This window comes from Amphibalanus amphitrite, unplaced genomic scaffold (assembly GCF_019059575.1).
Source record: "Amphibalanus amphitrite isolate SeventyFive unplaced genomic scaffold, NRLGWU_Aamphi_draft 001364F_arrow, whole genome shotgun sequence".
NCBI classification, from domain to species: domain Eukaryota; kingdom Metazoa; phylum Arthropoda; class Thecostraca; order Balanomorpha; family Balanidae; genus Amphibalanus; species Amphibalanus amphitrite.
The window spans coordinates 36,500-62,310 of NW_024882857.1; the positions used below are offsets into that span (position 1 = coordinate 36,500).

Below are 25,811 nucleotides of genomic sequence, written 5' to 3' on the forward strand. Positions count from 1 at the left end.
GCTTTTCCAGGTTGGCGAGGCCAGTCAAATTCTCCAGACGTCTTAATTTATTATGAGAGAGATAGAGATGTGTTAGCTTTGTGAGGACATCCAAATTGGTTATGTTGTTGATTTTGTTGTTGTACAAGTAAACAACAAGTGCGTCTTTACTGGCCTCCAGTTTTGGAATCGCTTTGAGGTTATGATTTTGAAGTCGTACATGTGTGGGTCGTTTTCGAGCGATTTTTCTCTTCGGTTGTTTCTTGATTGGTTCAGAATCTGTTGACAACTGAGTCTCTGTATTCAGCTCTTCTTCAGAATGCAAGCTGGATGCATCATTCATAATTAAACTTATTCCACAACCTTCTTCCTTCTATGCTTCCTCCAAAGTATTTGGACCTTACAGGGCGTCAAATCACGTGTTCCGGTGCACCAGCCAGGAACGTTTCCCAAAGTTGTATCTATGTATAGTAGCCCTACTGTAGTTCTTACCGGCTTTGTTGTCGCTATTTCGAGACGGTTTCTGTCGATAAGCAAAGCGTTCGTTGCGCGCTGCACATTATCACGGATACCATCGGCCTCGCTGTTGTAGCGACACAATCGGAACGTGCCGCACACACAGTCGGCTGCATCGGTTTGGACTCGTGCGCCAGCTTTGTCGAGTTCAATGGCGTTGTTTGACCAAACAGCGTACGGCGGAGTGGTTGCCATGGTAACAATGCCCGGGGAACTTGGTGTTAGGGATGTGAGTATTTGATGTGAACGTCAGTGACATACCTGATACACCTAACCACATAAGTGGCGAACATTTCAATGAGCACGACGAGTAAATACACCGTTGGCACGCCAACGCAGCTCTATGTGTTACAGCATGCCGCAGAAGCAGGGCTTACTTAAAAGGTCAGCAGAGATTTCATAGCCACAGAGGTTCATAGTCATCAGTGACAACGTATCTTGCAATGCATTTGATTCCGCAATGTATCCGTAACCTCAACTGATATTTCATGCTACATAAACGTAGGGTCAAAATCGCCCATATGTGTGCTAAGTCGCTATTCATATATTGCTTTCCTGATGACTTTTGATAGTTAAATATTTACCAAATTTAGCAGCAATCTATCGGGCGCCAGCCTCCCTTCCCACAATGACCGGCGAAACGACACAGGATGCATACCACAATGAATGGGCCGGCCTGGAAAGAGTCGCATATCCGGCTCTGTCGCTCTACCCAGGGGGCGGGGCCGGGCTGGGAGCGTAGGCGGCTGAGCGGCGGGGGAGGGGTGGGGGGGGCGGTGCTCCCCTGACGATGCCACCGCCGAGTCGGGAGCCCGGACACAAAGGGCTCGCTAGCGCGACGGCGCAGCCGAGCCGCTTTTTTCTGCGCCCGAATCCATATAGGCCGACCGGGCCGGTTGGGAGTAGTTCGCGCCGCCGCCGCCGCAGGGTCGGGGCACCACCGTCGCCGTCGGTGGCCTCACTGGGGCACTGGTGTCGGTGGAAGCACAGGGTCAGTAAGGTGACGGGATCGGCGGCGGTGGCACGCACGGATAGCAGGTGAGCGGCGGCGCGGCGGGGGCGGCCGGGAGGGCTTCTGTCACCTGGGGGAGCGGGGAGGGGTGCCAGATGGGATAGTTGGGAACATCGGGTAGGGCGATAGCTTGTTGTGGGCTTGGGGTGCGCAATGTCGAACGTATTTGAAAACATATGTCTGTTTTTATAACTTAAAATGTTCATTTAACTGCCCTACCTTATGTTTATCTTTGGTCCATTATTCTTCCTCAACGATGTGTGGCCAACAAAATGCATCACAAATTGTTTAGCAACTAAGCCATATAAGTGATGAGTGAACACAGCAAAGCTGACTAACGCTACTTTCGTTGCAACCATATGGCTCCCTTATATTTAAGGAAATAATATGACTGCTTAGAGCAATAAGAGCAAGGGAGCACTTATTTTCAATGGAAATGTGAACAAACATTTTAAATCAAGAATTAACGTCAATTTATCAATATATTCGATGCACTGCATTCCTGGAAGGTTGTGTAAACATTAACTGCATGGAAATAATAGACGCATGGTTTTGAGACAAATCATCATCTGCGAAGCACAATTTAAATTTTTAACGTATTCTAACTTCTAAGTATTCCTAGCCACGGTGTTGCTACTGTAAAGGATAAGATCTCTTTAGGGAAGAGTTGTTTTTCTGAAGGCATGCATCTACTTGCATTGACGTGCGACTGAGCAGTTGGCTCCTGACTGAATTGAAACTCCGCTAAATTATTCAGCCTGCGATATACGAGCAGAAGATTACTCCCTTGGCCTTGATGTTATTGAGATGTTTAATCTTACCGAAATTTACAAGCACCATGAATGTATTAATCTGCTCACATTTTGTTTTGATTTGTTGCCCTATTCATTTATATAAAATTATTTTAATACATTTTGGTCATAAAATGTTCATCTTTTGTACAGATCAAAAGGCATGGCGCCTGTTTTCCCTGCTTTCCATTTTGCGTTAGCGAAATCAGTAACGGAGATGCTGGCAGTAGGTATGTTTATTTTGAATGTATTCATTGCACGTCGAAACATTTGGCTGTCACGCCTCCTTTGGTTGCATATTTCAAATGTGATACCTAAATACCATTTGATGCTACATGCCTTTTTAATTAACAGAGGTCCTGACGTTATGCAATATCCAATATCCTTACCATCGTCATTACATAATGAGCGATGTCTAATTAAAGCACGCCCTGGGACCGTGTCCTCGGCGCCAGCTGTTGCGAGCTGTTGCTAGCAGTGATTGTCACATGCGCCGACCGCCAAACAGCCCTTATCGAGCTTATCATGACGGCCATGAACCTATCAGTACCCGAGGCCAGGCCGGGGAGAGATAGGCCCTCGTCCCCGCGCCCTAACGCGGCTTATCGCTGCTAGCCTCGCGGTCCGCCGCACGAGTAGACTGCGCCGCCGTGCGTGGGTGTGTTGCGGCACAGTCTACCCGCCGCTGTGCAGGCGGCTGCTATTCCTTACGAGACGGCGCGGTGATGTGAGCGGCGGGAAAGCATACCAGTCCAGGCGTCCGCGGTGGCAGTTTATGCAGGCGATTTAGGAGCAACTTGGCCTAACATATGTCCAAATTCGTTATATTTTGATACAGGTAATTTTGATTCCTTATCAGAACAGATTGACCGCAATAGTGGTCAGTGGTTATGAAAATAATAGTTCAGTTATGGACTGTAACTATATTTCGAATGCTTGGAGTTTTGACTATATGACATTTGTTTATGAACTGTAACAAAGAGCAAAGACTTTGGTTGTGGGACTTGTGCAGAAATAGCGTTACGTATCATCAAGCTCGGCTCTTTCACCACCAGATATTTCATAAAACATGTTAGCTTGTAATTCAAGAAAATTGACGAATACTTATCATGAGCGATGTACCTAACGTCTGCGCTCAAAATTAACAGATAATAACTTACGTGATCCTATGATCATATCAAGACATATGAGACCCGTCATTATCTCAATTGTCGTTAACTGGTATCTCATAATGAAGGAAACATTAATGATTGGCTTCAGCTTGTGTCCAACGTATTCTTTGTTCAGAAATGTTTTGTTGATAATGCTGGCCAGTGTTAAATTGAGTTAAATATTTACGTACATACGCTGCAACATCGTCGGTAAGATAACTACCTAGCATCTCACATAGCTGAAATACTTATTGTGTGGCCTAAGAAAGGGATGATCTGGTAAATACTGTCTCATAGCAATGTCCAGATAATTTTACATTTGTTACGATCGTCCTTCTCCAAAGTCGGATTTTGCCATTTGCGATACGATACGCTCATCCAGCAATGTTGTGTGCTGTTTCTTATTAATAACAGAGGTCGCCTCAGCTGAAGAGGACGGCACGTGACAATGTGCCGTGTTGGCCACCGTTAACTAGGCGCACAAATGCACACAGGAAACAAACAAAGTAATCATTGTCGGCCGAATCGCTAATCGACAGCACATACCGCCCGCCACCGCACGCACGGCGAAGGTGGGCGTTCCCTCGGGTTCTGAGTGGTACGCCCACGCAAAGGCAGTGTGGGCGTTTCCCTGGGGGAATGCCGGTACCTTTGGGCTGTTTTTCTGATACATAGCTCTAAATGCCTGTGTGTGACATGCCACTTGCCGTGTAAGATGTTGAACGCTGTTCTATGCATTTCATATTTGCACGCTGTTGGGGTTTTGCATTTTAAGTGATTTCCGATTTGTCTGGAAACACCCATCACCCATCTTGCTAAAAAAGTCTCTTTTTACAAGCTTCCTTAAATTATGGACAGCAAAGTCGGATGCTTATTTCCGTCCCCATTCCTCTGTTCTTTGAAAATGGCGTGCCTTTCCTCTGATATTCGCTGCTACTTCTGCCATGCCCATGTTACCATACCGTTCTTTGGACAAATAATTGCATTGCAATCTAGCACTTCTGTAGTCATCTAATTTGATTCCTCTTGCACCTCGGCACCTGCACCCATTGTGCGGCGCGAACACCTGAACCTCAGTCAGCCGAACGCCCGGGGCGAGTATTGAATGCGTGCGAGTGACCGACCGAGACCTTACCTCTCCGCCGCATCGATCCCCCAGTGACGTCCGACGCGTGCTGACCAATCGGCGCGCGGCACGCGTGTGACGTCACCGGGAGACGGTAAACACGGCCGAGCCGCCGCCGGATGTAATCTGTCGGGTGGCGGTGGGATGCACGGCAGGTCATCATCGGGAACGGGGCGGGGGCCACGGTGAGATGAGTGAGGCCTTTTGAGACGGCTGTCGGTCAAAATTCTGGACTAGGACGCTGGACGGGCGCGTTTCGTGGTGATTTCTGAAGGTTGTAAGAGAGCAAAAAAGGTTTTCGGCCATATGGGTGGTCAGTTTGTCATTTATTTCACCCGCGGCTGCAATGCCATTATGGGCTATGGTGATGTTTCACAAACCAAACTACGGGTTTATCGCTGTGTTGTTATTGGGTAAAATGGATTGAAGAACCCTGCGGTCTCATGCTTAGTGCTGTTCTGTGACAAACCACACACAGTAACTCACAACTCTCTCTCTCTCTCTCTCTCTCTCTCTCTCTCTCTCTCTCTCTCTCTCTCTCTCTCTCTCTCTCTCTCTCTCTCTCTCTCTCTCTCTCTCTCTCTCTCTCTCTCTCTCTCTCTCTCTCTCTCTCCTCTCTCTCTCTCTCTCTCTCTCTCTCTCTCTCTCTCTCTTCTCTCTCTTCTCTCTCTCTCTCTCTCTCTCTCTCTCTCTCTCTCTCTCTCTCTCTCTCTCTCTCTCTCTCTCTCTCTCTCTCTCCCTCTCCCTCTCTCTTTCTGTTTTGTATCCCTCTTTTTCTGTCTTAGGTACTGTCCTTTTCCCTGTTTTTCTCTCAATCCCGCTAGTAAACAATGCACTTCGTCCACTCATACATTTGCCCATTCAAGTTGACTTGTGTTCAGCAGTCTGTGACTCTGTCCCTAACTACCTTTTTGCGTGCATTATTTCCAAACACCTCTCGTTCACAGAAGCACAGTTTTATTACCCGTGACCAGACCATTACAAAAAGACGACAACAACCACAGAAAACATCCCGAACAATGCAGAAAAACACCCCGAAAAACGCCATGAAAAACGTGCCAGAAAAACGCATAGCATTTCGCCATCAATCGTGGCTGTGTGTCGGTACCAGTTCCCGCCGCGAATGCTGCCTTGGCGCCATCTCATCAGCAAGACGCGGGTTCAACGACCCGCCGCGCAAAACACCGCGCAACGCGCGCAAATCATGTTTTGCGCGCGCCCGCCCGATGGGAAACGGGAGCCGACGGGGCTCAGCTGAGGGCGGAAAAACGCGCGCCGCGCCGGGCCGCGCGCGCAAAAACATCCTGATCGACCGAGTCTGTATGCATTTGACGTCGCCACGACGGCCGGACACAGAGCGAAAAAGACGCCACCGTCGCGACCGAGCACCATTGTCACGAGGTCATCGCCCCGGCTGTTGGTGTGAGCTGCAGCTCAGTTTTTATGACGTTTTTTGTTGGTTGCGCGGTGTCGCCAAGCTCCTGCATTGGCGGTCAGAAAATACATGATCGCCGTCGCTGTGACCGTGGTCTCCGGAGGATTACTGACAGAATATCTTACCGATGACGCCGTTTGGGTCGGTTCGGAGCGCTCTGCCAAGCCAAGGTCAAAATTGGGTCCGCTCTAGCTTCGGCTTAGCGTTTTGTTTATCTATTTACTTATTTATGTATTTATTCTTTACCATTTCATTAGCTGCTTCGTATCGACTGTCTTGCTACTCTGGTCCACAAAACTCAAGGAAGCAAAGAAAAAAATATGTTTACTTTATTTTATTTTTAAGATACCCACACCAAGCCATATCGGCAAGGACTCCAGTTAACACTTCTCTATCTTTTTAATTCAATCATTATTTTCTTTAGACTCCAATGAGCAATAGATACCCATTTCTACAGAAAGCTTCTTGCTCTTTTGCTCCTTCATCCTTGCACCACCTATAAACGGATTCTGCTTTCAACCAAGATGGCTCAGTCTGCGGCGTGGAGTTATCTTTTCGTACCACCGAACGAGGTCGCGGTTCGCACCGGGGGGAGGGGGCTGTAGTCAGCTGTTTCGGTCCCGGTTGGGGTCGATCGACGCTAGAGACGGCGTCGTACATGGGTCGCGGTGGTAACCGTCGGTCACGGGTGAGGGGCAGGAAGCCAGCCACGGAGAGACAATGGGACGCCTCGAACATAGAATTAGACTTAGTCTGCCAACAACTCCCAAACTGGACTGAGATTTGAAGATCTAATAGGAGCTTTAGCATATTCCTTCAGAACATTTTTCTATTCATCTTATTCTGAATTGCCTTTTGCCTACAGAAAGCTGTTATGTCGTATTTTCATTATCATAATCGCTTGGGTAATAACTTTTCAGTGATGCTTTCCACTTTACAGTGTTGTCATTATCCAATGAACTTCCGGCGGCACAAGGCTACTTCCCAAATTAAAGTACCGGCCTAAAAGCGATTTAACATCCCACGACGGGCTTGACATTCGAATAAGCTTTGTCAAAGCGTGTTCCAGCTTCGCAGAAATAGAGTTCAGCCCTCGCTCAGCGGGCTTTTATTTTATTTATCAGTGCCTGGGCATCGCATGTCATTATGTTATGTTCAAAGTCAAGTGAGTCTCCGGCATGTTAGCCCGAAGGTCAATTTCCGCCGGGAAAAGTCCCGGCTTGAAGCCTCAGGAAAGCAAAGATCAGAGCTTTTGGGTGTGTGGTGCTCCCCAGCCGTTTTGGCTCTGCCCTAAGCGCCCTGGCTTACATAAGCTCAATATTGACAGTTCGTGAATGACCTTGCTCCGTCGTGTCCTGAACGCGGATAAACATTCGTGAAATGGTCGGGGGACGCGTAATGCAGTTCCATACAAAAGTGTCATTCTGTGAGTAGCACTCTGCACTTGTTAGCATATGCACTAAACAGCCTCGCTTGCATCGTTGGAAATGCATAATATCACGTCAGCTGAGCGTGTGGCGCTTGCCACTCGCAACTCAAAATTTAATATGCATCTTCCTGACACCGGGAAATGATGTTTCGTCTAGGTCAATTTTAAGGCCTTTTTCAAGAGGTGATATAAAGTGATTTGATTTAAGACTGATTTAACCGTCTTGTCTTTGATTCGCTTCCCCCAGCAATCCTTCCGAACTATTCTTGGCAGTATCGCTGCATAATCCTGCCATTTGGCAGCATATGGCAGCAATTTGGCAGCGGCGCTGCCAACGGAGCGTGAAGCGTTCACTGGGGACTGCTGAAGCCCCTCAGAGTTCGAGACGCTGCGTCGAAAACAACCTCAACCGCCCGGTGGCATAGGTCACGACCTCAGCCCGGGAGTGACCTTGGACGTCCTCTGAATGTCAGCGGCCCCACCGAGTTAGTTGCACGCGAGCTGTAATCAGTGTCTAGCCGGAGGCGGGCCGCCGTGGGTTTGGAGTGCAGCGGTGCGCGCAGTCAACAGGGTAGTTCCGTGCGCGACTCGACCCGAAAACAACCGGTCGGATGTTGTTTATAAGAACGGGGTCAGTGACTTTGACAAGTCTTTGTGTATGGAAGAATTGGTCTCCGTCGGGTCTGGGGTACTGTCGTGGATAGATAGGTCTTTTTGATGATATTTCTGGTCTGGAGGACACAAAACAAACACGATGAATCAGCCAGGTGCCACTGTCTGACGCTGACACATCACCACAATGTCACCAGGATTGTTGGAAACGAACGAAAGGTGCCGAGGAAAGGGTCACAGGGTGCTCGGGGACGGGGGAGTGTGCCAGTGGTTGTGCAACACTCCCCCCCTCCTAAACACCCCCAGCGGGGCAGTTATAATGACCGTGCGACCCTGACTACCTCGCTGGCCCACTTTGACCCCTAGCTCCCGCTCCCCACTCCCAGTAGCGGCAGAATGCTCACAGCAGCGTCGGGGAGCGACTCAGACGGCTCGGCAGCGTGATTGACGCTAACTTTGTGCCGCAAGTTAGCGCTGGGACGCTAGTGTGGCGTTCTGGACGTGTTCGGCGGCTCGCGTCGGCTCGGCGGAAGCCAGAGTGGGCGGAGGACTATAATGATGGTGCTCGTTTGCTCCGAGTCTGGCGGCGGCATTACGTCCCGCTGTCCACCTACGGGCGTTGTTGTTTGTGTGATAGAGATGACGCGCAGATGGGCGTATAGTTCCTACGGCGGGGAAGCCAGTGTCAAGGAAATAAAGTTATGGTTGTGTTGTTACCGTAAAAGCGAGCCTAGCCTAGCACCATGCTGCAGCAATGCAGTCTCGAAAACATCGCGTGCATCTTTCATGTGTCAATTGAAACTAGATGCCATTACCCTATTTATTTCTTCTCCCTCTCCTCTATCTCAGCATCTCTCCCTCCCTGTCTCTCTCCTTCTCATTCGCTTGCCACATTGCATTTCTCCCGATAATGTCCTCCCAGTCTTTTGTCATCTCGATTAATTTGCACATAAAAGTCTTTGTCCTCGAGATATTGCATCCCACTGTGTCATTTTCCTCTACCAGCGATGTGAACCCACATCCTCTCCTCCTCTAACAGACCTCTATGAGGCAGCCTTCCAACCTCCCGCCGCCTTCTAGCCCTCCATCCACCACCGCTCTCTGTCGTTTGTCTCAATTTACCCCGTCGGCTGGGCTCGATAGCCCGATGAGGCCTGACCTCGCGCTGTGGCTGTCGGCTGTCGGCTGGAGCTGCCGAGGTCACCGTCTGCCAATAATCCGTCCCGGCCATGTTACCCGGTGACTAAATTTGTCTTTGCCAGCTCGGCTGACTACTGATTATCAGCTGATTGCTTGTATGGTTTGGCTCAGATATAGATTCCTGATTGGTCTAGGTCCATGACTCCGCTTATTTTTGTGAACTTGGTCTTGGGAACACATTTCTTCTGGCATAATGCGGTTACTGTCTATTTCTACTTGTGATTTTATAGATGCTCGAAACATCACTCCTTTTCGATGGTTAGCTCATTTTCGCCACACAGTCGAAATCAAACGTCTGCCCGTCCGTCGTTCATAGATACGAATGTGATTCTTTTTGCAGTTGCACAGCTTGCTTGTCTTTCCTAAGCCGTTGGCTGCTAATCTCGCTCCGTAAACACTTTTGTCCGACGTTCCGTGGATAGTCTCGTCTTTTCCCGTAATTGTCAGAAGTTTTCTTTTTGCCGCGCACCGCCGTTCGTCACGATCGTTTTTCGTCTTCGTCTTCTTCGCGCACCTGTCGTTCGGTCCGTTCCGTTATTTTGAGCGAGTGGGCATAGCTCTATCGCTCCACCATTCCGTTCAGTCATTCCATGCTCCCGCCGCCGGTCCGTCGTTCCGTTTTGTCATTTCCTACGAGCGGATATGTTATATCGCTCGTTCCTTTCCGTCGTTCCGTTCCATCATTTAGTGTCCCGACGTTCCTTCGTTCTGTTTGTCATTTCTTCGAGCGGGCCCGTTATATCGCTCCGTCGTTCCATTCCGTCGTTCCGTGCCGTCGTCGTTCCTGACGAGGTCACTTGGGTCCGCCCGTCGCGTCGACCGACGGTCTGCGTCGCCGCCGTCGCCCGGTCGATGGTTGGTATCGATGTGCCGCCGCGTCGTCCTTCCAATGTCGCCGTCGTGGCCGACGCGACGGCCTTCCAGGGACGCGTCGAGAACGATGAAGGACGCGGCCGCGCGGCGCCGGGCGGGCTGGGACAGGCGGCACGAAAGGGTGGCGACTGTAAATACCGATGTAGCTTGCAGGGGTTACGAATAGGGATGGTGCGGAGTTGGGTGTGAACTGACGGTCACAAGCTGATGAACAGTGAACTGGTGGGGCGAGTGTCATTCGTTCTGCTGGAGTTTCCCATGACAGCAGATATTTTGCAGTAAAACATGGAAAAATGTATACGGATGAAATGGTATTTAGTAGATCATGTAACTTGGCGGAAAACTCATCATGTATCCAAGTACCACAATCATTAACTTCTTTATAAGCAAACTAGCAGAGTTCATTTTCAACCAGACGCCTTTTGCGCCAAACACCATTATAGAATGAGTCGGGTTACTATGTTCGTAGTTAGCTGACCTACGATGATAAATTCTTTCACACCAGCCCATAACGTAAGTCTGCAGTTCTTGAGTAGAATTCTAAGTAAATCGCCACGGAAAACATATTTGAGTGTGTGTCTCTTGCAGCAGAATCCAAGTAAATCGCAATTTACCTAGGAAGGTATTTTAGCGCCAAGAGGCCTCTGGTCATGAAATGTCCCGAGTTGCATGCATTCTGTAACGCCATGCAACGCTGAATCACACGAAGTTAATGTTTAAATGGTGCCGTTTCGTCGAAATCCCTGCTAAGCCGATCTTGCAGAATGTATCGTGTTGGCTCGTATGACGTTTGGCGCACAGGTGTGCAGAACTAAGGTCGGCTTTTGTGTCTGTTCTCTATCACACATAAGTGGGGCTTGTGACAAATATGATCATTATCTTCGGTGACACCTAATCCTCAATAAAGCAGGCTATCTGACAGTTACTACCCAAGATCAGTGCTGAGGTACTGTGGTATTTGCAATAACAAAGTAATACACAAGAACGGACAGAAAAAATTAGTTACTGATGAGAATCTAAAACAAGCAGTTTCAGATTTGGTATAGAGCACAAAATAAGGAACACTTCATAGTTGCAGGGAGTCCACCGACACCGTTGAAAAGAGCTGCGCTCCATTTTCAAATTATATAACATACTATAGAGCCAAAGGTAATCAATGTATTGCAAGACGATTGATCTTTGCAGCTGGACTTTTGCCACCGCCTCCCGACGCAGTTAGAGTTCGGCAGGGACACTGCTCCCTGTGACATTTTACTCTCCCTTCCCTCCCCCACTCCTCTACCTGACTGCCAAACGACAGCATGACAGTGGCAACGAGCCAGAGATAGCACACGGTGACCCTCTGCCCCTCTCTCTCTCTCTCTCTCTCTCTCTCTCTCTCTCTCTCTCTCTCTCTCTCTCTCTCTCTCTCTCTCTCTCTCTCTCTCTCGCGACCTTGGTCTGTCATCGGCCGCTATTTAAACTGACTGTCGTTTATTCTGAGCAGACGCGCCGTTGGTTTTCACAAGTGCCGAGTGAGTTGTGCGTGGTTGTTTGAGTCTTCGTCAGCTGGTGCTATTGTTTGGAACGCGACCCTGCTGTGACTCGGCTCATTTCGCTGGTTAGTGTATCAGCAAGTGCGTTCACAGCGCTGCATTAATGCGAGCCCCGGATCTCTGAAAGTTATTGGAGGACACGGGTCCCACGAGTAGTCCTTTAGCCAATAAGTGAGTGGTATGAGGGTCTAGGTGTGCTGGGTTGTTACGGAATGCACCGAATGTGGATGGCTGCAGGTGCCCGCGGCATTGCCAGGTGTTATTGATTTACATGGTGCAGCCCGCTGTCGAATGAAAGAGCATAGTTGAACGGGCGGAACTTTATCCGTTTGTCGCGGTAGCAATTTATGTATCGTGGTCTGGGCCCATAATTGCACACGATATCAAGAACGGTAACACTGAATAGTTTCGATATGGGGCAACGGATGCAAAGCGACATTCTATTTGTAAAACCTAACTTGTAAGGCGACGCTTCGTGAGGTGTAACCCGCTTCCACAGTTTCCTGATAAAGTGTTATGTATTTTACAATACCGTTTGCTATTTTTGTTCAGTTCCACCCTTTGCAACGACGCACAACAAACAACGTAGGCTCCTTTATATCGAGATGGATGAGGAAAAGCAGTCATGCTTATTGCTAACCAATACAGCATTTGGAAAATATTCATATTTTTGAAAGGTTTCAACGTTTGAAGCCGTAGCGTACCACCCAAACAAACCCACATTTCTTCACGACTAGAGCTTACAATTGGGGATCGAACCGAGCACAGTTGAGCTCGCTCGTACCGTAATATCCTGTCGATGGAACAGTCTGGTAACTGTAATATCAGCCCACCCATCGGCGGCCCTATCAGGTGGAGACGCGACCGGCCTATCGAACTCGGCGGCCGCGGCTCCGGAGGTGGCGGGGGGGCGGTGAAGCCCCACCTTCGCCCTGTGACCTTCAGGTGACCTTTAGCGGCAGCAGCGTCACATGTGGCAGCTGCCACCCCTACCCCGTCCCTGCCTCCTACACCGTCAATAGCACCCAGGTATAGCACGTTCTGTGCTGGCACAAGTGTTAGCTGTACCCAGATTCGTGACGGAACAGTCATAGAAATGCCTGACGGAACTAGATTGGGTAAAAACAGGATCAGATGAAACTGAATCGGCCGGCTTAGAGCCGTTATCGCTAATTCCAAGATCTTTGTTGAACGGAAAACGTCAACTAGCTTTATAGGTATCTGTGACAGAGGTCTTTGCTGGCATGCTGATATGCAACTAATATAGCCGGGACAAAAAATAGCAGTGTTTTCATAAAGCAAGAATGCATGTCTAAATCAATATGTCGAGTACACCAGAATTCCTCTTTGCTCCTGTGCTATTTATTTATGCCTTAGTATTCGAAAGTAACTCTGTAAAGTCTCTGCCACGCAGTGTAGTCGAGGTCCCTTGACAACAGTCGCCTCGGCCTCTTGGCCTCCCTGGAACCGAGCTCACACATCCTCCACTTCCTCCACTCGTGTTGCTGACAGCAAGAGTCGCCTTTCATTCCGAGCATTAACGCTGCGTCGCTCTCAAACTTCACGGGCTGTGTAGCAGACCGAGCGTGATACAACTTCAAACGGATCCGTGTCACGGCGGCAGGCCCCGAGGGCACGGACTTGACCCGCGCTGTAGCGCGCCTGGATGATTTAGTGTATGTACAGAGCGGAATGGGCATTGGGCATGGGTGTTGATCACACTGTCAAAGCGCTGCATGAAATGCTAATTTATGGTTGAGACTTTTGGCGGAAAAATAACGTTGTCACGCTCACGGGTGTGGCCTGGACGGGCTATTTTGAAGTCTCCTATGAATGATAACTTATGAAATTTAGATCTGCAACGCGTTTGTGGCTGATCCATTGCATTTGGATTGAAAGCTGATGTGGATTGGTATGTGATTCAGCATGGAGAATAAGTTATTTGATGACAATTGCTAACCTACTTACATACCGATATCGGTCTTCGCAATGTAAGATCATGCCTTTTCTCTTTCTCTTTAAACCAAGAAGTATTTTTACGCCGTTTACCTCTATCGGAACAGTTATCCTTCTCCCTGGCTGCTAATTTCTACAGCCGTTACCTATTGATTTTCTGAGGTGCTTGCTCTCTGAAATCTTCATATAAAAGGTCACAGAAATGCAGTGCTCTGAATCGTCTGAGATGCTCCACCGTGACGGCGGAAGTGAGGATATCTTCATTTATCGGTTCGTGGGAAAGCTCTAGATTCTACTGTATCAAATACCCGCCTGGATACTGGCAGTTCCTGGAACCAGGAACTGGGGTGCGTATTATTTAGGCCAGGGTGCATAATGTCCAGGGCATGATGTGTCCAGTGCTCGAAATGGCCAGTGCCTTGAATTGGCCAGTGTTCATATTGTCCAGGGATTACATGGTCCAAATGTGGCCAACTGGCTGCAGATAGGGTAAATTCAAAGAGACCAGGGTTCATAATGTCCAGGGCACGATGTGTCCAGTGCTCGAAATGGCCAGGGTTCATAATGTCCAGGGCACGATGTGTCCAGTGTTCGAAATGGCCAGGGTTCATAATGTCCAGGGCACGATATGTCCAGTGTTCAAAATGGCCAGTGCCTTGAATGGGCCAGAGTTCATAGTGTCCAGGGATTACATAGTCCACCCAACCCAACCAAACCTAACCTATCCTAACCTAACCTAACCTAACCTAACCTAACCTAACCTAACCTAACCTAACCTAACCTAACCTAAGGTAATGATGTTTGCCTACCGGGGATAAGGAAATAGTTTCTCGCATGAATAGATTGCAAGCAATAGTAAATCAAATATTTTTAGGTTAACCCTATTAGTGGCAGGGGGGGTTGTTTTCATCCACCCCTCAGGTTTTTCGGGAATATCTCCGAAACCGCTGAAGCTACGATGCTGAAATTTTCTGACTTTTCCTAAAACTAAATTGGGCACATTCCCTGAAAATTTCAAGTTCATAACTTTACCAAGGGCGGCTCCAGAGCACTGGGAATTGGGGGGTCCTATTCGTGAAGCGAGTCATTTGGGCGATGATCACGATGCTGATGTATTATAACTGTATGCACCAGTTTTATCATGTGATAACATATACAAAGTTATTGTGCATCCTCTTTTGACACGTTTTTGCTATAATAGGCGGATCCAGGCGTCCAAAAAGGGGGGTTATGTTTTACCTCCCAACATAGGTGCCCTGACACCGCCTATGCATGACCAATACAATTGTAGTCGTTCTCTCATAAGAAAAATGTAACATAACAAGACCATTACCACCCTTTTTAGAAACAGTACCAACAAAAACCTTATTTGCTATACTTTTTGTGTACCCCCAATCTCAATGATCTGTATCCGCCTATGATTTTTGAAAATGCATATTTTTAGGATCCATGTGAATTCCTGGTTCATTCTTTATCGATCGGCAAAAGTTGCGTTAAGATTGGTTCAGAAACCTGGCCGTGATAAGCAGTCTAAAATGTATCTGCAATTTGCCCGTTTTTACCCCCCTCAACCCCCCTTTTGACATTTTCTTAATTTTTTTTAGAAATGTAGATCACGTTGAGCGAAGTCGAATGCCGTTTGAATTTTGAAAATCGGCCCGTTAGATCTCGAGATATCAAGGGGGGGTCGTAAACAGCCCCCCCTGCCACTAATAGGGGTAGCCAGGAGCCTGCCACTAATAGGGTTAAGTGGTTATGCATCAGGCTTCAGGCCTTCGGCCTGAAGCCAGATACATAACCACTTAACCTAAAAATATTTGATTTACTATTGCCTGTAATCTCTCCTAAGGCATTGCCTTCGGCACTGCACTGCTTCGCATTGAGCTGGTTCCGTGTTTTTTACATAATGACGTCACTTTCAGTGACTATGTAATCCCTGGACACTATGAGCTCTGGCCTATTCAAGGCACTGGCCATTTTGAACACTGGACACATCGTGCCCTGGACATTATGAACTCTGGCCATTTTGAACACTGGACACATCGTGCCCTGGACATTATGAACCCTGGCCATTTCGAACACTGGACACATCGTGCCCTGGACATTATGAACCCTGGCCTCTTTGAATATACCCTATCTGCAGCCAGTTGGCCGCATTTGGACCATGCAATCCCTGGACATTATGAACTCTGGCCTATTTAAGGCACTGGCCATTTCGACACTGGGCATAACGTACCCTGGACATTATGAACCCTGGCCAGAATGAATGCTCCCCTCCTGGAACACTGAGCATAATAAATTATGTATAGGGTGAAGTTCCAGTCCAAAGGTGAAGAGTTGAAGGAAAAACCATGGCCTGCAACCTAAATGAAAGTCCTTTGCTCAGAATTGTCATTGAAATCATATCAAATTTAAGGCCTCGTTTACGTGGCATTTCTGGCATTCCTTTCTAGCCTGCAACTGTGAACTGAAACGTTACTGCAGCTGTTTGTTTGTCGGCCTTGAACAGTTCGGTGTCACACACTGTACACGGCTCGTTTTCACCGACAAAAACATCGTTCTAGCGCCGGTCTGAACCGCAGTTTAGACCGTCATCGTGTCACAATTGGCCGGGCCGGGGGTTAGAATTCAGTCGGCCGCGACCGACAGACCGTGCCACTGTCAAGGTTTGCCTCCGGCGGCGGGGCTGGCACCGTGCCACCCCCCATCCCCCCTCGCGTGACCGACCCCTCCCCGAAGGTCACGTGATTCGCGTTGGCAGCGGGGACGCGCAGTCAACATAGTGGCTCGCGCAGCCCGGCTGATGCGCAGAGGAGAGGCGGGTTGTTCCCAGATTGGCTTGGTGCCAAAGGGGTGTCATTTTTTGGCCATCAAGCCTTCATGTATATTTCTTCTGCTAGTCTTGAAAAAAAAAAAATCTAAAGAGCGCATTCCGTAAGGTATCTTTTTAGAGAATGGGTGAAAGAATATTTAGTTTATTTTTTGCATCAACGGATTTCACAAACATCATTTCGTACCCAAGGCTGGTCATGTCCCTGCACAGACTGCAACATCACACATTAAATCCTCCCCAGTCGGGCTGAATCTGACGACCGTGACGTGTTTTCTGGCTGGCACCGTGATGTGACAGAAGCCGTGACTTGATGCCGTGATACGAGCGTGCCAGGTGTTACAGTATATCAGTTAGGTGATGTTGGACATGGGCCGTTCCCATACGGCCCGTTTGGGCGAAATGTGTTACTGAGGTGTCGAAAAAGGGGACAGTCCCAGAGCAGCTCGGGGAGTAATCATGAGGGCTGTGACGTGTTTTGTAGTGTTCAGAGGATTTCATGCAGGGATTCGTCCCCACGGATGAGCTGCTAAATAGGTTTAGCTTATGAGAGGGGAACGAACATGCATGCAGGGTTGAACACACATTATGATTCAAGGGACCTCATTATACATCAGCTTTTTCAGTTGACACTATTGTTGCAGAGAGCTTTAGCGAGTCTTCTCCCCTCCAGCCAGTACTTATTATTTCCCTTTAATAGTTACATTAGTTTGGGGGTGGCGAAGGTGGCTGAGGCGTAGGCCTTCTTCCTGGCTTTTGCGATATCCTCGTCCTACCATTCCTTTCACCTCCACCTCTCTCGTACCCCAGTCTGTCGCGGGTCTCCGCCTGTCGCCGACCAGGCACTGACCGTCTCCTCCTTCTGTTTCAGATTGCTCTTTGCGGGCCCTCACCGACCCCCACCATGCAGCTGGAGATACAGGTGGCCCTCAACTTCGTCATCTCCTTCATGTACAACAAGCTGCCCCGGCGGAGGGTCAACATCTTCGCCGAGGAGCTGGAGCGGGCGCTGAGGTTCCGCTTCCAGAGTCACTGGTACCCTGACAGACCGTGTCGTGGCTCGGCGTACCGATGTCTGCGCACTGGCGATCCCCTAGACCCGGTACTGGATGTGGCTGCTCGAGAGAGTGGTCTGGCGCTCACCGAAATCCGCCAGAATCTTCCCGAGGACTTGTCCGTCTGGATTGACCCCGGTGAAGTCAGCTACAGGATTGGAGAGAAGGGCACGGTGAAGCTGCTCTACTCGGAGCCAGCCGGAGGCGCCGAGCGACTCACTGAAGAGCGGTGTGACCGAGAGGTGACATCCACCTTCAACCCGGAGGCGCAATGCTTCCGGCCGATCGACGCGCTCTCGGCTTCGCTCGGATCGCTCTCGATGAGCGCGGCTCCAACTGGCAGCCCGTTCGGAGCGCCGCCGGCCGCCGCATCGCCGGCTCCGTTCAAGTCAGCCTCTCCGGCTCCGTTTGCCCCGCAGCGTCCCCGAGCACCCGTCACCTTCACCACAGCGGCGTTCGCGCAGACGAAGTTCGGCAGCACCAAGCTGAAGAGCAGCGGCAAACGCGGCAACCGCATGTCCCCTACAGAGTTCAGCAACTACATCAAGCAGCGAGCGATGCTGCAGCAGCCTGCCCTGCTGACGCCGTTCCCACAGCATGCGAGGCCGCTGTCGCCGGCGGCTCCTCCGCCCCCTCCGCAGCAGCAGCAGCCCCAGATGGAGTCCTTCTTCGCCTCCAAGATGGCCACAGCTCCTCCGGGAATGAACACAATGCTGGACGCTGTGGACGCGTTCTCGACTCCCCCTCCGCGCGCACCGCCCGGCGGAGGTGCCATGCTGGCCGCGCTGACCCCAGAGAGTCAGCAGCTGCTGGAGAGCCTGACGTACGCCTCCAGTTCGCATCTTCAGCATCTTCTGGTGGCTAACTGAACACAGCTGCTGACTGACCGAACACGCGTCCTACAGGACCGGCCGCAGACGTCAACACGACGTCAGGTGACCGACATCAGACAACGCGAGTCGGGAGCAGGTGACCGAAGGACATCGTGGTATCCTCTAGTCGTTCAAGCCACTGTGATCGTTCTCTTTCGTAGTTTGTAGCCGTTGCATTTTGTGATAGCGAAGCTCGCGGCGTGGCTGATCGGTTGACTTCACGACGCGAAATCCTCAGCGATCCTCAGCGATCCAGGGAGGTCCTTGCCGATCCCTGGATATCCTCGGCGCTCCTGGGTGTCGCTCTGCGGTCGTCTTGGGGTCTTTCGTGGAAAATGTCCCGGGGTGACTCTCGCTTGTCGGAGCGAGCGGCCGTGGCCCGTCGGTCGGGCCAGCTTGCCACGCGAGGATGGCGTGGGTTGGGCTCGCGGGCTCCGATCGATACGAGGTGGGAGGCCCCGCGAGACCCGTCTCGACGCCGGAGCTCCGTGTTGGCAGCTACCAGGGCTGGGAAAATGGGACTCCTCGGACCTTGAGCTGTGTGTGGACACGAGAGGATGATCAGGAGTATGCATCTGGGTTGTGGGTTGGAGACATAATTCTAACTCATTCGTGAGTTAGACTTGTGTGATGGTTTGGCTCATGAGCACGAGTCGTTCCGTTCTTTGTGGGCGCACCGGCTTTCCGCCCCATCCTGTCGGTGAGAAGGTGATACTTCTCATCTCTTTCATTGCAAAGGAGCGCGGAAGACATCGACTTCGAGGAACAACGCGGAAATACCAAGGGTGACGCCCCGCCATTGTAAGTTGGCCTTCTCGAAACTCTAACCGCGTTAAATTTCATTGTTGAATGGCATTGCCAGCTGAGCGAGATCAGGAAGAATGTTGGTGTTGATTGTTAGAATAATTCGTTTATGGCAGCTACGCTTTGGCCTGAAATTCTGAATCCACTTGGGAAAACTAGTACGATTGATGTTGGTATGTTAGGAATGAAAGCTTTAAGAGATTCCCAGGACACTGACGAATTGAAGAGCGGCACAATGGGCCCTCGTAGCTCCGTCTCCTAAAAAAGAACTGGCGTAAGCGTAAAGACGAGGCACTTAGCCAGTCAAACTTCATACCTCTTTGGGCCAGTATCGGAGAGCGAGGAAAAACCAGCTATCCGAGCAAGATTGCTAGTTAAATGGTACCTGAGCTTGTAGTTATACCTCCTGCTGGAACTTTCACCCACGGATCGCGCCGGCTTTAAGGAATCGTTGTCTGTTGTGTGGGGCTTATGAAAGCGTGGTGATTGCGCTTTGTTGTTACGGTAGAGTTTATGCTGAGGGAGAGTGATTTAGCTTAGAAAGTTGCTGGATTGTTGGCGTGAAAGATGTGATATATGTCGGTTGTTTTATGGGTGATAGTAGACACATTTACAGCTATGAGCATTGCTCGGGAGTGTGCAGTGATAATTTATAATCTGTGTGACTGTGGATAAGAAAGGTAACCCGTATCAGGTATAAACTTTCACCTAATGTCGCATATATCGAGGCTCGGAAGCTGTGTTGGCTGTCGAGAAGTAGAAGCTCCTATAACTAAGCCTATCTGCACTGGAAATGTCATGGTGATCTTCATTGACAAATTGGCCCTCAGAACCCCTGGTAAATTCATTCAGCTGAGTACTCGTGACCCCGGTTCACTTTCGCCTTTATGCATCTATCCGCGGCGAAATCCGGAATCGAGCGACGCGGTGACATGGTACGTGCGACACGGGACGTGCCGCAGGGAGGGACGACGACACGTGGCCGAGGCGGCGGCACGTGGCACGTGGCACGGCGCGCGGCCTGTCTCCCCGGCAGCGCCAGCGCCGTGCCGACTATCTCAGGCGCCCCAACCCAAATCCTGAACGGTACAAATGTTCGCTCGGGACGGACGACCGAGCCGCCGCCTGGCAGGGCGCGAGAGAGGCTTTATTTTCGGCGGGTGGTGCACTGTTTCCCCTCTAGCAGGCGGGCTTGTAGCACGCGAGCTGCGTTACCCCCGTGGCCCCTCGAGGTGCACCCGGGCGTCAGAACCTTGGGCCAGCGCGCGCCTCTCCCCACCGCCCCTCCGCCGCCGTCGTCGCCGCCGGCGCCGCTGCGCGGGCGGCTAGAAACGTCGGCCACCGGGCCGCTCGACCCTGTGACCGTCGGCGAACAAAAGAAGGTCATCTGGTAGCACGGTGGGGGCTGCCAGATGGAGCCCACCACCGACTGACGATGGCTGGCGGCGACGGCGGCGGCGGTGGAGTGGTGGGAAGTTTGTAAATACGAGCGCTGTTTGAAGCGGGGCACACCTTCTCGGGGTTTCGGCCACGGCAGCGGCCATCGGCTGATCACGGCCGTCTGTCCGACGCGTTCATGTTACTGTGTGCTTGCCGGGCAGCGCTGTACGTTTGCTCTTATCACGTGTCGGATCCGACCGTCCGTCAGCCGATGTGACGCCCAAAACTCGGACCTCTGGCGGCTCGCGTGACACGCTGGCTAACAGAAAGGCACGAAGCGGTAGGGAGGAGTCGGGAAAGACCCACGACCCTTGAGGCATGTCCGCGTCTCGGTACCACAAGAGACCTCTGTGCTCCCGGCGGCACCGTCAGGCGTCAGCAGTTCATCGTGTTCGCGAGCAGCCGTCAACAGATCACGCTGTGCGCGAGCGACGCGTTTGGACCGTGTTCGATGTATATTCACCGACGTTTATAATAATCGGTCGCCGTCTCCGTTGTGCGCGTTTTCTAGCTGCTGCCGTCGCGGCGCAATGTCGGCCGTTGTGGCCGTAGTTCCGTGTGTTTGTACGTTTTTAGAGTATGTTCCGTGTTGGTCTGATCACCTGGCGCCATCTTTGCACTGTTCTCGGCAATACTATTCACCGATGTCGGCGATAGATGGCTCTGTGCGCTCGGCAGCCCGTGGCGCCGGCCCTGGCTCAATTTTCTCCTCTGTCGCGGATGTGTCCGTTCCATCTGACACACATATGGCAGCATCTGGCAGCTCCTATGGTCACGATTAGGGTATGTTTGTGTGAGTTCTGCTCTAAGGCTTGTGTATCCATCCCCGTGTTATTTAGGATTCATGTATGATCAACGCCTACATTGTCTAAACTCTCGTGTGCATCGCACCACGACGGAATATTGGGCGTGCGCTAGCCGGTACAATGTTTCGCATTTTACTCTGCCGTCGCACATGGACTAAAATTGATAGAAGAGCACTGCGTTTCGTCTCACGCAGTTGTCAGGTCGCGTCAATGCACAGTGATTGATCGATCCGTCGTTCACAGGGCATGCTAGCCCTGTCCGTCCGAGAGTGCAAGTCTCTGAGTCTTTGGAGTCTGAGTCCCCGAGACGAGTCTCTGAGTCAACCGGGGACTTGATTCCGAGTCAACTGGGACCCGTTACCCACCGACTCGACTCAGCCTGTTCCCCTCCGGCAGTATCTGAGACTTGTCACGTGACCCACCTGGTCAGTTTTAGTTGACACAGCGAGCCATAAACTGGTAATTTGACGAGGCGAGATGTCGAGCTCTCAGCACGTGCCGTACCCGCTCCTCTATCTCTCTCTGACGCCGAGCATATAGCGTGTGAATTGAGTTCGGCAGATTGCGCTGTCTGTATTATACACATGACCTAGTACTAAGCCATACATATTATGTGTGTGAAACATATAGCCCTCTCTCTATTCACGGATAGACTATAATTTTCATACTATTGTACCATTTTTAAGTTTTTATTAAAATGTTTGTGGATTGAACGTGTTTTACTGGTGTGGCTGAGAAGGAACGGGGAAAGAAGGACGCTAGCTGGACTGAAAGACTAAAGAGCGACCAATATGTAGACGATAATGCCTCACACAATTACCGCCATAATATCTAGAATATCTATATCAACGAATATGTTGATCTAATAATATCTACACCTTTTTAGGCGCAATTTCAAAAAGTCAAAGGCCAAATTCAAAAAGTTTTAGTTCGAAATGCAATGAACATTTTGAATTTGGTCTTTAGCTTTTTGAAATTGCGCCTAAAATGCTGTAGAACAACGCCGAGAAGAACTGAATTGCAACGCGAAATTTGCCAACGCTTGCATTATCTGCGGGCACTTATTAGTGGGGTTTGTAACACGGTATTTCATCAGGCTGGGACCCTGGCACCGAGCAACATACGTTTGCGATTGAAATGACCGAACAAAAATAAGCCCGAGTAAGAAACCAGTACAGGTTACCAGGGCAAGGATGATGGATTTATCCGGCACCACGCCCGACGCGCCACTAATGGATCGCACTGAACGAAATCTAATAATAGCCTTCGGAGAACGGCGTGCGAAATAACGCTGAAATAGAGCAGATCTAATTGTGGCAACGCCAGACGGAATGTCCGTCTGGCTCAGAACTTGGGCACGACGCACGAGTGATGGTAGAACAAAAGGGCGTGCAAAGGGTATTGGGAGGGCAAAGTTCGTTTTCTGTTGGACTACAAGGTCTACAATCTACATACCACATAATTACGGAGCGAGCGAAGCGAGCGGAGTCTCATACTGAATTAAGGGAAAATCCTGAGTATGAGCGGCCGGCCGGCCGGCCGGCCGTGGGGACGCTCTTCAAAAGCTAATATCTTAGGAACGGGACATCCGATTGACAAGCGGTCTTCTTTACTGAATGTCACCTGGACGTAAAAGTTCTGTGGTGTGATGGCCACCATGCGTTCTTGCCAGCCACCGCACGTGGCGCGTGGTAAAGTTGGACATTTTTTAAGAACCCCCAACATTGCAACCTCAATAACGGCACAACGGTTGGGCCAATTGAATTGAAACTCGGTACACAGTTAGGTCTCCATCAGATAATTCATCTGCATGTGTTAAGGTTGGGGTGCTACAGCACGTGCGCACGTGCAGGGGGCGCTCCCAGATCTCGAGAACGGCTGGGCCGATTGCGCTCAAATTTGGTGCACGGTTGGGGACCAGTTAGTAGGGTGCCGTGCAAAAGTCAGTTTGGACCCCGCTTGCGCGTGCGCACGTGCAGTGTGCCGCTTCCAGATCTCGAGAACGGCTAGGCCGATTGCGCTGAAATTTGGCACATCACTAAAGACCGGTTAGTAGGGTGCAGTGCACAAGTTAGTTGGAGGTACCCCCTCGCAATTTCGCACGTGCAAGGCCCATCCTCTCGCTCGCTCCGTTGGTCGCCCAAAAGGCGTTTTACTGGTGTACAATTATCCGGGAAGGACCGGGGTGAGGGCGGTGCCTAGCGAGGTCTGACGAGGTCTTTGTTGAGGTCTTGGCGAGGTCTTGGTGCAGGAGAGGTTTACCGGTTGTGTGCCGGAGTGGACAAGTTTATCAGTAGCTTGTAGAAGGTGGGATAGTAGCAAAAGGGCAATTGGGTGGACCTAAGACGGTGAACGGCGAAGTAGGTACTGGAATCTGTCAAGTCATGGAAATGAAATATGTGTCTACTTTACTTTTATATCATTACTTTATATATCCTTTTTACACATACCTTGTGCGAGCCATCACCGGGCTTTTAGCGCCTGAATTCACCAATTACAGGACCTGGTATCTAATTTCCAGCGAACACAGCAGAGTTCCAGCATCTGGCAGGCGCAGAGTGGCAGACGAGCCTTCAGTGTTGGTACAACGCTGGATTGAGAGCTAAATCCGATTACACAGGATGATTCCCAGGCCAACAACTCCAATTAGGAAATTAGCAGATGTGCCTGGAATCGTGAAATGTAATAAGCCAGACAGGGGAGACTGCTGAAATCAAATTTGACCCTCGTTTCTACCAGTTAGTTTTTGTTCTGTTTATTGTTACGACCACGACACCGAATGTCAGGTGTCATCTTAAAACATGCAATATTATCGCTCGTTAGCTTTCAGGAGTATTGCAAGCAACACACGAACACGAAGTGCTAAGATGCATCTGAAATGCATTGGGGCAAACAACACTAAACGTCTTGAATGTGCTTTAACGCTAGTTTATTGTAACAAATAGTAAAAAAAAAAAAATCAGAGCTGATGATGGCGTAATGCAGAAAGCTACTCAAAAAGTTTTGTTTTCTTTGGAATACAGAAATAAGTTTAAGGAATCATAAGAGTTAGGTTGATATTTTTATTATTAACGTTTAAGGTCTTTCAAGCCTGGGTATTCCACTCAAGTTTCGAACATTTGCACTTGGTACCGATCTTGCAGCACAAGGCGCTCTGAGTGTATATGTATCATCGTATCGCTTCTATCCTCAATAAATAGCTCTTACAGCAAGGTCGAAGGCTATCGCAAGGTAACTTTTCATTCACATAACTTCGCATGACATGTCTCTGATAAAAGCATAGCAATTTAAAGCACACAAGTACTTATCTTGTTTGACTTCTTCAGTGCGATACGATGTAACTCAAAGTCTAGCGTCAGCTATCTAGGTGTTGGGGGGGGGGGGGGGGAGTGGCGTTCCGACACACGCCACACAGCTGCACAGGTGTGACGGTTTATCGATTTCAATCGACCGGCCTGTCCCAGTGAGGTGTTAGTGGGCTCGAGAGAGAGAAAGAGAGAGAGAGAGAGAGAGAGAGAGAGAGAGAGAGAGAGAGAGAGAGAGAGAGAGAGAGAGAGATGCAGATGTTGATTTTGAAGAATTGTTTTATGCTGCACCTTTGTTATTACTGTTCTTGTGATAAAAATCGTTTATGCGAGGTATCCATTTTTTCTGTTCGTTTAGGCAGTGACGAGATATCTACCTTATATTTAGGCATGACGCTATTGCAGTTAAGAATTAAGACAGCACTTATTTGAGCTTTTCGGCGAAACCATTATATCCAGACGTTATGTTTTGATATCCAACATTCATCAGTGAAGTGGATGTTTTAGGCAGAATGGCCTTGGCAGAATGTGGTACATGCCGTGTTGGCATGCTGGATAGAGTATAACCGCATTTTCAGGCATGGCAACTCAAAAGGAGTGCCCATATGCTGGCATTTTATTGATTGGTATAATGCGATTGTAGTTCCATGTTCAGTCGGTCGGAAGCGAAATGACCAAGGACACTTACCTAATGGCACTTACCTAATGTTTATACGATGGCCTCTTATCAATCCAACCCCCTAATGTCTTTGTTTTAGTCAGCACACATGGGAATGAAAGTGCGATGCTTTCCTTAAAGCACGCACACACAGAGTTCCATAAACGTAGTTCTAGTGATTCATTGAAGTGCGACATTGTATCGCTGTAAGTCTGATGGAAGTTCTTCAGTTCACCATACTTTCTTTTAAATAGTTTCAGCGCTATATTGCACATTCGATAGTAACTTCCCCCTAGCATTGAAATAAGTACCAAATAGAAATGCATGAAGAAGCAAAGCAATAACTTTGAGAAAACTTTGCACTAGTTTTATCCGCGATATTTGTTAAGTTTTATTTTCTTTGAGCGTTTTACACTATAGTTGTCA

General features: G+C 49.6%; 1 protein-coding gene across 1 annotated transcript; it reads left to right on the forward strand.

The window, feature by feature from the left end:
* Positions 1-1,484: 1,484 nt before the first annotated feature.
* Positions 1,485-22,132, forward strand: LOC122372485 (protein Tob1-like). The gene is made up of 2 exons (XM_043349702.1): positions 1,485-1,533; positions 17,317-22,132. The coding sequence occupies exon 2, from the start codon at positions 17,350-17,352 to the stop codon at positions 18,367-18,369; it is 1,020 nt and encodes a 339-aa protein (XP_043205637.1). The 5' UTR covers positions 1,485-1,533; positions 17,317-17,349; the 3' UTR covers positions 18,370-22,132.
* Positions 22,133-25,811: the final 3,679 nt, after the last annotated feature.

Coding starts and splice junctions, on each gene's coding strand:
- LOC122372485 (XM_043349702.1), top strand. CDS start 17,350: ATGCAGCTGGAGATACAGGTGGCCCTCAACTTCGTCATCTCCTTCATG.